Source organism: Artibeus jamaicensis, unplaced genomic scaffold (genome assembly GCF_021234435.1).
Source record: "Artibeus jamaicensis isolate MK-2021 breed Jamaican fruit bat unplaced genomic scaffold, CSHL_Jam_final contig_548, whole genome shotgun sequence".
NCBI classification, from domain to species: domain Eukaryota; kingdom Metazoa; phylum Chordata; class Mammalia; order Chiroptera; family Phyllostomidae; genus Artibeus; species Artibeus jamaicensis.
The window spans coordinates 21,125,285-21,137,456 of NW_026521883.1; the positions used below are offsets into that span (position 1 = coordinate 21,125,285).

Genomic DNA, 12,172 nt, shown 5'->3' on the forward strand with positions numbered 1-12,172 from the left:
ATGGTATACAAATAGCTCTTTGAAATCTTACTTGAAATTCTTTTTAAAAATTTTTATTTTATTGATTATGCCATTACAGTTGTTCTATTCCCCCCCTTCATTCCCCTCCACCCTGCACCCCTTCACCCCTACCATTCCCCCCTTTAGTTTATGACCATGTGTCTCAAGTTCTTTGGATTCTATATTTCCCATACTATTCTTGCCCTCCCCCTATCTATTTTCTATCTACTGTCTATGCTACTTATTTTCTGTTCCTTCTCCCCCCTTCTCCTTCTCCCACTCCCCTGTTGCTAACCCTCCTTGAGATCTTCATTTCTGTTTCCACTCCTGATCTAGCTGTCCTTTTAGCTTGCTTTTGTTTTAGATGTGGTTGTTAATAACTGTGAGTTTGCTGTCCTTTCACTGTTCATCTTTTTTATCTTCTTTTTCTTAGATAAGTCCCTTTAACATTTCATATAATAAGGGCTTGGTGATGATGAACTCCTTGAATTTGATCTTATCTGAGAAGAACTTTATCTGTCCTTCCATTCTAGATGAAAGCTTTGCTGGATAGAGCAATCTTGGATGTAGGTCTTTGGTTTTCATGACTTGGAATACCTCTTTCCAGCCCCTTCTTGCCTCTAAGGTCTCTTTTGAGAAATCAGCTGAGAGTCTGATGGGAACTCCTTTGTAGATGACTGTCCCCTTAGCTCTTGCTGCTTCTAGGATTCTCTCTTTCATTTTAATCTTGGCTAATGTAATTATGATGTGCTTTGGTGTGTTTCTACTTGGGTCCAACTTCTTTGGGACTCTCTGAGCTTCCCGGATTTCCTGGAAGTCTACTGCCTTTGCCAGATTGGGGAAATTCTCCTTTATTATGTGTTCAAATAAGTTTTCCATTCATGGCTGTTCCTCTTCCCCTTCTGGTACCCCTATAATTCGGATGTTGGAGCGTTTAAAGATGTCCTGGAGGTTCCTAAGTCTCTCCTCATTTTTTTGAATTCTTGTTTCTTCATTCTTTTCTGGTTGGTCATTTTTATCCTCCTCTGGTCCACTCCTTTGATTTGAGTCCCAGTTTCCTTTCCATTACTGTTGGTTTCCTGTGCATTGCCATTCATTTCAATTAGTTTAGCCTTCACATGTTCCTCTAATTTGTGACTAAAATCAACCAGTTCTGTGAGCATCCTGATCACCAGTGTTTTGAACTGCATCTGAAAGTTTTGCTACTTCTTCGTCACTTAGATTTATGGACTCTGGGGCTTTGAGATCTTCTTGAGCCCTTTTTGGTCTGTTCACACTCATTAAGTATGAGGAGCGGAGCCTTAGGGGTGGGGTGGGGCCTCCAGGGTGGGGTTGCTGGGTTGCGACGCTGAATGTGGGGGTGGGGTCAGAGTGGGGAAATGGCGGCCATCTCTGCTGCCACCCGTAGCTGGTACCCGCTCCGTCCCGTCTCACTGCCCGCTCCCTCGCTGGTCTATCTGCACAGGAATGCTCCAGCACAGTCAACCCGCTGCCCTTCACCCTCGCCGGATCCGCAGATCACTCACTGGGTCGGCCCTTTGCAACCCCATGCCTGGGATCCGCAAGCCTGAGTCCGTCTGACCGAGTTTTCCTGTGCAACCCTGTTCTGCCAGCTGCTGGCTTCGCCCCTCTTACCGGTCAGGCTGAAGAATTCGTTGTTATCGGACTTCCGAAAAGTTCAATTTTCTGTGTTCTGGCTGTGTTTTCTGTTGCTAATATTTTGTTGTCTCTAAACTTGGTTGTGTGAGAAAGCACAGCGTCTCCACATATGCCTCCATCTTGGCAGAAGTCGCCTGAAATTCTTTTGGGTATGTACCCAGAAGTGGAATTGCTGAATCACATGGTAAGTTTATTTTTAATTTTTTGAGGAAATGCCATATTATTTTGCATAGTAACTGCACTACTTTACATTCCCACCAGGAGTACACAGGGTTCCAATTTCTCCACATCCTTGCCAACACTTGTTGTATTCTTCTTTTAGTAAGTAGTCATCCAAATGGGTGTGAGTGGTATATCATTAGGGTTTTGATTTGTGTTTCTCTAATAATTAGTGACATTGAATATTTTTACTGTTTTTACTGGCCCTTTGTATATCTTCTTCAGAAAAATATCTGTTTGGGTGCTTTGCCTATTTTTGTATCAGGTTATATTTTTGTGGTTGAGTTTTAGGAGTTCTGTATACATCCTGGGTATGAATCCCTTATCAGATAAATGATTTGCAAGTATTTTCTCCCATTCTGTGGGTTGCCTTTTTGCTCTGTTGATAGTGTCCTTGAGGCAAAGAATTTAAAAATTTTTATGAGGTCCACTTTGTCTAATATTTCTTTTGTTGTCTTTGTCTTTGTTGGCATATTCAAGAAATCACTGTCAAATTCAATGTTGTGAAGTTTAGTCCTATTTTTTCTTCTAAGAGTGTTTATTGTTTCAGGTCTTAAATGTAGTTCTTTGCTCCCTTTTCAGTTAATTTCTGTAGAGGCAAATAGTGTCAGGTAAGGGCCCAGCTTCATTCTTTTGCATGTGGATATTCAGTTTTACCAGCACCATTTGTTGAAAAGACTGTCCTTTCCCATTGAATGATCTTGGCACCCTTGTCAAAAATCATTTGACCATGTACAGAGTTTATTTCTGGGCCTTCCAGTCCATCGATCTATACATCTTCATGTTAGTAACACAGTTTTAATTACTTTAACTTTGTAGTAAGTTTTGAAACCAGAAAGTGTGACTCCTCTAGTTTATTTTTCTTTTTCAAGATTGTTTTGGTTATATATGGTCCATTGACAACCCATATGAATTTTAGGATTCTTTTTATTTATGAAAAAAATCATCATTGAGATTTTGATAGGGACTGAATGCATAGATTGCTTTGGGTAGTATGACATTTCATTATGTTAAGTTTTTCAATCCATAAACATGGGATGTGTTTACATTTATGTTTATATCTTCTTTAATTTTCTTCAGCAAATGTTTTGTAGTTTTTATTATTTAAGTCTTTTACCTCCTTGGTTAATTCCTAAGTATTTTATTCTTTTTGATGTTATTATAAATGGAATTGTTTTTGTAATTTCCTTTTCAGATTGTTCTTTGTTAGTGTATAGAAATTCAACTAATGTTTATGTGTTGACTTTGAACCCTGCTCCCTTGCTGAATTGATTTATTAGTTTTAACAGTTTCTTTTTCTGTCTTTAAAATTTTTATTTATTTTTAGAGAGAGGAGAAGGAAGAGGGAGAAAGAGAGAGAGAAACACCCATGTGCAAGAGAAACATTGATTGATTGCCTCTGGCACATCCCCAACCAGGGACCTGGCCTGCCATTGAAGCATGTGCCCTGACCAGGAATCAAGCCAATGGCCTTTCGGTTCACAGGACAACACCCAACCCACTGCGCCATACCAGTTGGGGCTCTTTTTGTCTTTAGGGTTTTCTATATGTAAGATCATCTCTTTAAAAAAAATCTTTAAATAAAGGGGTTTTTTGGTGGTATTGTTACCTGAATCATTTTTATAATTCTTTTAAGTAGTTTGCAGACAAATCAGAATTCAGGGGTGGGGGTGAGAGGCGAGGGCAAATAGGAACTCCAAATCTACTTCTAGATTTCAGGTCATCCATGCGTTATACATCCAACAGTCATGTATTTTGAAGATAAAAAACCCCCAAACTGTCTCAGCATCTGAGACAGCGTTAAGAGGAAAGAGAAAGGTAGAAGTGTGTGTATGTAGGAGTGTTTGTGAGCCTGAAAAAGCTACATGCAAACATGCTTCTTTTCCTCCAGTCCAAAGGCAGCTCTAATTAGAAATAAGAGAAGTGACACGCCCTCCCTCAGGAAAGTTCTACCTAGCAAGGAGGTCACTTTAAGGCAGAAAAGAAAAGCCCAACAGAAGGGCACTATATGGATTTCTGGGCTTTCATAGAATGCAATCTTGAGGACCAGATAGAATACTAATGTGAAAAAAATTCATTAATGACATCAACAGAAATTACTGTAGAAAAGGTTTTAACCCAGCTCACAGCTAATTATGACCCCCATGAATCCTCTGAATTTGCCCCCAGATCTGAATACGTGCAAAGCCCAAACATTTGGGAGGAACATATTACCTCCTTTAACTTAATTATATACCTTTCAGTGGTAAGAATTTAGAGATTCATTCAGCAAAACTTGTGGATGCCTAGGACATGCCAGGTACTGATCTTGGTCCTGGGTATCTGGCATCAAACAAAGCCCCTGGTGCATGGAGCATTCATTTAACTGAGGGGAGACAGACAACAGTCATAAACCTGCACCGTGGCAGCGGTGGCAGTGCTGTGAAAAGCGGTCCCCCATGGGATGAATGGTAAGAGGCAGGGTGATACGCCTGACAGTCAGTAGGAGGAGGCTCTGACGAGGCTCCCTGTGGGCAGAGGCTGAGTGAGATGACTGGGACTAGAGCTTCTGACACTTCTTTTTATGCCACACAGCAGCTGTTATATCAGTTGAACATAACAGATATTTGTTTATAAATAGCATTTTATCAACCTAGTGATTCTGTGAATGCTTTCCTATGAGGAGTGAAAGGATCAAAGGAAGTAGAATCTGGTGAATTGACTGTATTTTCTAGTCTAGTGATTTTCAGCTGAGGGTGATTTTGTCTGCCCAGGGACACCCGGCAGTGTTTGAAGACGCTGATTATCATGGTATAGGGGAGGAGGGGAGGGTACTACTGGCACGTCCTGGGTAAAAGCCAAAGATGCTACTAAACATTCTATGGTGCACTGAGTAAGTCCATACAACAAAGAATGAAGGGACCTAAAATGCCAGCAGAGTCACTGCTGAGAAACCATGTTTCGGTCCCCAGGCAGGCTGCTATATATCTCTGGTGAGAGCTGAGGAACTGGGCAGGTCTTGCTTTCCCAAAGAGCTTCATCAGAACATCTGGACATCTGCAAACAGGGTAGATCCAAGGCCCTTGGGGTTACCTCAGGGCATCTGTTCCAAACCATCAGACTTAGTCGGATGGTTTCAGAAGCCACATCGGGATTTATTCATTAAGCAGCATTAAACACATTTCCTGAATGCCTTTGGTACAAGAAAGAGCCATGAGACAAGATGGGGTTCAAGCTATCAAAAAAGTTACATCCTAGGGAGAATGGGAGACATGAAGACAAACACCTGCACTGTGACCAGGACACATTGGTAGGTAGGAATCCAATGAGGGAGGGTGGGGAGTAATGACTTTTGCTGGAGTGACCCAAGTAGGTTTAACATATAAGGCATCATTTGAGCTGAGCTTTGAAAGTGAATAGGCTTTACATAGGCAGAGAGCAAAGCAGAGGGTGAGATGTGAAAACACAGACAAAGAGAGGAAATAACAATATTAACAGCAATTGTCATCTGGCAGTGGTGCCCAGCACTTTGTTGTGACAAACAGTTGTAGTCCAAAATAAAAACATATACATGTATCAGCTGCAGCCAAGCATAACCCAGAGTGACTCGCCCCATTTTATCCATTTCAAAAAAATAATGATACGTGGGGAGTTACCTGAGGCGAGTTGCACAAGTACCGAAGCAGTTCGCCGATGTACTGAATGACAGTGATGTGGTATTTTCGGCAGTCATCCCAAAACAGGCTGGCTGAAAATTTGTTCCGCAAAACAACAGTAGCACCTGCAGAGAAGGCATAGGAAGTGTTGGCAAGAAAGTGCTACAAAAACACCTCCCCGATTATACTTGCCATTTTAAAAGGTAGACACTTAAACCTTGTATTCATAAGTGTTGAGTACCAATCATATTCAATGCAAAAAACCCCCCCCCAAAAAACAAAAAACACCCCAAACCCAAATGAGACTTTGTTTTGTCTTATAGGAGCTTCCAATCTAGTCAGAAAAAGACACATAAAAATTCTTTCTAATAAAAGTCAGTGTGTAATAAATAAGAGGTTCAAATGAGCCCCTAAGGGAATATGAGTGTGTGTATACACATTAATTCTGCTTGGGCAAGGGCTGAGAAAGACATTTTTTGAAAGAGGTAGGATTTTGAATTAGCTGTTGAGAAATGAATATGGAGAAAGATGAGAGAATTGCAGGCATGAACATAAAGACAGAAAAGGCCAGAGGGTGTTGGAGGATGGCCAAGACTCAGTGAGCCTGTAACAGGGGTGGGGAAGTGTGGGGGCTCATGAAAGACGACCCTGGAGAAGCAGCTAGAGGTGCCATCATGGGGAGCTTGGAGGTGCCAGGTGGAGGAACCAGACTTGATTTTTGTGGGCAATGGAGAGCCATGTTCTTGGGCAAGCCGGTGAATTTTTCTTTGTTGGGGGAGGTAGAGAGAATAATGGTTCCCAAAGATGTTCATATCCTGATTCGTAGAAGCTGTGAATATGCTATCTTATGAGGCAAAAGGGTCTGTATAGATGTGATTCAGTTAAGGACTCTGAGCTGGGAAGATTATACTGGATTATCTGAGTGGGTCCAATGTAATTACAAGGGCCCTTTTAAAAGGAAGGCAAGAAGGTCAAGGGCAGAAGGAAATGGGACGATGAAAACAAAAGGTTGGAGTGATATGCTTTGAAGATGAAAGAAGGGGCCATGAGCCAAGGAAAGCAGGCAGCCTTCAGAAGCTAGAAAAGGCAAGGAAATGGATTCTCGCCTGGAGCTTCCAGAAGGAAAGCAGCTCGGCTGATACCTTGATTTTAGGACTTCTGACCTTCAAGGCAGTAAGAGGATAAATCTGTGTTTTTTCAAACCACTGAGTTTGTGGTAACTTGTTACAGTAGTGATAAGAAACTAGCTCAATGGGTAAAAATAATGTATCTATCATATTCAACCTAATTAGAAACATGAAAGGTAGCAGAGTGAAGTAAACTCAAATATGTTTATGTTATTAGTTTATTTATACTCCTATAAAAGTCCAATGTTTTCAAAGAGGAGACATTTTAATAATATTACTTTTAATTCTGTAGCATGTATTTTTGCTGCTTAAGCAAATGTATAAACAATTGCATTGCCCCTCAGAGTCGCCCTGTTCTTAAAAGGCCCAGCAATGTGACCAGGTTCAGGGACTTCTCACAGATTTGGAAGCTGCCGTGGGGCTGTTTTATAGTTGCTCAGTAAGTTGACGAGGGAAAGAGGCAGATGCTTCTCCGATTGTACATGTATATGAGTGTATACTCATATATGCGTGTACACATATACTATCATTTATCATAAAATACCACATGAGAAGGAAAAATTTAGTTTTTTTTAGCTTAGAGCATTGCAGATGATTTCCTGGAAGAGGTATGTTTCCTTTTGCAGGTAACATTCCTGGGATGTTAGACCGAGCCTTATATGTAAAAGTGGCATCAACCCTGCTGAAAGAAGAGAGGATGGCAACTCTGATTTGAATGGTGAGGTTTGAGAAGGCAAGAAAAGAGGCAACAAGCCAGGTATTGGGACCGGAGCCGAGGAGCCATGGGAACAGGGAAGAACAAAGTAGAAAGCGACAATGGAAGGACAAGTTTACATTAGATGCCAATGGAGGCCAACATGCAGCTTCCTGAAGATGGACATGATGTCGGAGAATTATTGATGGCATATGAGAATCAAATATTTTAACCATGATAAAAACCTCTAATATCTTTAGAAAGTTTTCTTCTTGACCTACTGAACAATTACAGCATTTTACTACTAGGCAAGCAGGCATGAAAAAAATAGAAACTATTGTAGATACCTGCTTGCGGCGTGTGAGGCAAATAGCTTTGTTATTAACATAGAAGTAAACAACTTCCCAGCATACAGGAGAGTAGCCAAATTTGAATTACTTTTTCTTATGAGTGTGTGGGAATGTGTACTGACCTCAAATGCTTTGTTGAGAGAAAAAGCTTACCAGTCGCAATACATCCGTGTATGCCGAGAAAAAGCGCAGCGCTGTGGTACAAGGGCAGAGGGGTATAGATGACATCATCTTTGTTCATCCCACTTAGAACAGGGAGGAAGGTTGCATACCATAGGCGTTGATGATTGATCACCGCGGCTTTTGGGAGACCTTTGCAAAGATACAAGAGAGGGTATGAGTGAGTCATGATCGGCCATTCGCAGACACGTGTGTGGGACAGAGATCTAGCTCATGAAAACTCATCATCCAGTGGTTAGAGAATTGCAGAGCAGGGGGGCCTTGATTCATGAGACCATGAATCGACAATTTTCTCTGTAAATGACCAGACAGTAAATATTTTAGGCTTTGCATGATCATACAGGCTTTGTTGCAACTCCTCAACTCTGCTATTCTGCTGCAGCCAAACACATACAGCAATGATTATCAATCTTTCTTTTTCATCTTATGGCACACATAAACTAATTACTAAAATTCTGCATCGCATCAAAAATATAATTTTTGCTGATCTCACATACAAAAACCAAACAGGTATAATTTTCACACCAGTCAGCTACTGTGTGGGCTGTTGTCACTTTTCATATGACAGTCTAAGGGAAAAGAGGTTAGTGTCCCTGACTGAGTAGTTAGGTACTGCATGTTTTAACAATTTTTACAGCACACTGGTTGAAAATTGCTGACATAAAGGAATGAATGTGTCTCTGACCCAATAAAACACTTTATGAAAACAGGTGTGTGGGGTCGGGGGTCGGGGGGTGCTGGGCCCACAGGCCAGAGTTTGCTGACCTCTGTTGTTACATGGTTATTACAGCAGTAATTTTAAGAGAAAGGAACAAATGGCTATTGGATTTCTGCTCTATACCCATCACTTTGCAAGACATCTTCAAAATTTCACTTAATTCTCATAATTAACGAGTAGAATTATGTTCTCTAATCCACAGATAAGAAGGCTGAGCTTCAGAGAGAGTAAATAGCCTGCCCATCCCACCACCTTCTTTCCTAAACACCTTTATGGATTTCTTGAGTATTCTGTATGCATATATGTGTATACATATATACATATGTATAAAGAAGCTCATACATATATGTGTAGTTACCAACATTTGCTCACATGTTCTTGCACGTTCCCCCATTTAAAAAGTAAAGACACTCTTAAGCAATTTTCCCCCTCTACTTAACAGGGTGTATTGGAGATCAGTCCACATTTGTACGTAGAAACATCCCTTAGTTACTTATTCATTTATTCTCTCTCAGTTGTACCAAGTCCTTTGTATGTGTATATTATAATTTATTTATACTGTTTTGCTATTTCAAATGCTGCCGCAGTAACTAACCTGGCCCCCATGGTAGTTCACACTGTGAATGATACTGTATATGTAGGACACGTTTGCTGAAGTGAGATTGTAGGGCCAAAAGATATGTCTTTGTAATTTTGATAGACAGTGCCACATTGCCAGTTTCAAGGTCTGATTCTATTTTTTCTCCCATCAGCAACATATAAATGCACGTGTTTTCTCAGCCTTGCCAAGGTGTGCTCTCAAATGGTAGAATTTTTGCAAATCTGAAAGGTGAAAATTGGTATCTCAGTGCAGTTTTAGTATATGACTAAATACATGTATATTTTCTTAACTACAATTTAAATTTTTTGGTAAGACTATTGAAAGAATATTCTTGTATTGTTTCCTATGAAAGATCAATTTAATTGAGGAGAGCATGAAGTCATTACCTAGGGGCTGGGCTAGAGTTTAAGATCTGAGTGGGTAAATTGGCTTTGTGAAGAGAAATGCAGCTCTCTGTGCACCCAGACCCTTCAACACCTGATGGTACCATAGCCAGGTTCCACATACAGAACAGCAGTGTGTTATAAGGCAAAGCAATGTGGCTAGCAAACTACCCTCACTGTAGACACAACTGAAACTTCATTTTCTCTGACAGCAGGACAATGGAGTTGTGTTAGTATTTAATGCCCTATCAATACTAATATTAAAAAATAGAAGAAAGCATCAAGAAACCAATTGTATTCACTATGAAAAAGAATCTTCTGGAGAGTAAAAGCCCTGAATTATTATTATTTTTAAAAGGATATGCAAAGACTTTGCTACTTTGAAGTACTTTCAGAAACTTTCCTAATTTAAGGTTTTGTATTAGTGAAGAAATAAAAATGTTTGGTAGCTATTATGTAACTGTGCTTCTGACTGCCTTTGAGGATCAGGGAGAACATTTTGCTTTCCAATTGCTTGAATGAATTTTTTCAATTAGTGTTTACAACAGTAACTTAGCAAAATTTTATTCAGAGGCCACAAGAAAGTAAAATAAACATTAACCCAATCTTCCAAGTAAATATTAATTCTGAATCAGTATTTACGGGTCAATTGCAGAGTGCTTATTTTTTTCTCCCTAAAATGAGTTTTATTTGGACTGCCCAGACCTGTATTGGGAAGGTGTTCCACACTCGTCCATCCAGCATTAAGACTATAATCACCCGTCACTACCTAAGGGCTCATTTTATTTCCATTCTTTCCCAAATCAAAGTTTACAATTTAATTTTATCATTCCCTTAAGAAACAAGGACAAAGCCTCATATATTAAAATAGTATCTGTGTGTAGTGGAAGCATTTGGTTGACAATGTCACCCTACCATTTTGTTGGCAACGCAGGACATATTATACCTGGGGAATAAGAAGGTTACACCTCTTAAGTGTGGTGGGAGAATTGTATGGACAGATGCCAGAAAGCTCTGAGGAAGCTTCTAGTCCATCCTGCCCTTAATACTTATTGCCTGTTCCATAGAGCAGTGTTCCAATAACACTGTTGACTGGCCTAGTTCTTTTCTTAGTGGCTCATAAAAACAGGGCTGCAGCTTCCAGTTGAAGGCATCGCTGTTGGTGAAATACCAGATCTTAGTGGAGAGCCAGCCCAGCCCAGCCCAGCAAATAGCTCCAGCTCCGTGTTACGTGAGAAGATAGTCGTCCTAACATTTATAAAAATACAACCCCATTATTGTCCCACAGACTTCTCTGTTGTTCCATTTATAACTGGTTATACTTCACCTGTAGACTCTGAATATAACCAAAATAGAATAATCATTTGAAAAATCCCCAAAAACTAGTCAGTGTCAAGTTTCATCCATCATCACAACAGTGTTGGTAATTTGGGGGTAGCCTCCTTATCTCTTCTACATGCCAAGGAGGCGGCCATATGCATAGCTTGGAGAAACCCAAAAGGGATCATATGCTATGAAATAAGATCAGTTCCCACAAGCAAAGAGCTAAATCCCCTAAAGCAGTAGTTATCTGATAAGTTTTGTCAAAGAAAGAGAACATTTGAAAACCTATCCCAGTATTTAACTCCTTCAGGACAGGTTCATTTCCTTCAGAAGCCTGTCTTTATTTCTACCTGTGGTTCCTGAAGTATAGATGTATAAGGCAGGAGTGGAAAAAGAGACTTCGGACCTCCATGACTCTGGGACGGGCTCGGCTGACACCTCGTCCACTTTGTCCAGCAGAGAGCCAACCCCCTCTGTGCTGGACGCTCTGCTCACGTAGTAGACAGCCACGTTGTCCTCCAGGCTGGGCAGCACCTCTTCAACAGCCGCTTGCAGGTCTTCATTTAGTGAGAGAGAAAAATCCAAACACATTAAAGTCCTGTTAGTGCAAAATGCTTCACCGTAATTTTATTTTCAGCATAATTTTTGCTAAGACGTACAGACATGACAAGTAAGGCTTAGAGTTATTCATTTTTAGACATGGAATTTGCCACATTTGAAAATATCAAAAGAGTCCAACATTCGAGGGAAGGTTGGGTTTTGATGGCTTTTCATAAGCAGCAACTGGTTGGTGAAAATCTGTACAAACACTCTGGCTGGTGTAGCTCAGTGGATTGAGCATGAGCCTGTGAACCAAAAGATCACGGTTCAATTCCCAGTCAGGGCATATGCCTGGGTTGTAGGCCAGTTCCCAGCAGGGGTTGCACAAGAAGCAACCATACATTGATATTTCTCTCCCTCTCTCCTTCCCTTCCCCTCTAAAGTTAAATAAATAAAAATTTAAAAAATCTGTACAAATGGATAGATGGGTAAAAACCAAGATATATAAATGTATAAATTATATGCATATTTGGTATACCTCTCAGAATACTCCAGAAGTGAATTTAGTTATTCTCAATATGTGTCCCCCAGGATCAGTGAGGAAAAAGAAACATTTAAGGAAGGAGAAATAAAAATAAGGGAGCCATGCTAAGTAACAAAGATGATGCAAGTTAGCTTTTTTTAAAAAACACATTATTAACAAGTAGTTCCATTAGTTTCAGCTGGTCTGAGAAATAAGCTCC

The 12,172-nt window shown here is 40.3% G+C and overlaps 1 protein-coding gene across 1 annotated transcript in view; it reads right to left on the bottom strand.

Moving 5' to 3' along the window:
• Positions 1–12,172, bottom strand: part of SLC27A2 (solute carrier family 27 member 2) — a 54,546-nt gene that overhangs the window by 26,074 nt on the left and 16,300 nt on the right. Inside the window, exons 2-4 of the mRNA XM_037156527.2 lie at positions 11,240–11,446; positions 7,838–7,996; positions 5,514–5,638 (exon numbers count right to left, since the gene is read on the bottom strand). Of these exons, the coding sequence (XP_037012422.2) occupies positions 5,514–5,638; positions 7,838–7,996; positions 11,240–11,446 (491 nt within the window). The remainder of the gene's footprint in view (positions 1–5,513; positions 5,639–7,837; positions 7,997–11,239; positions 11,447–12,172) is intronic.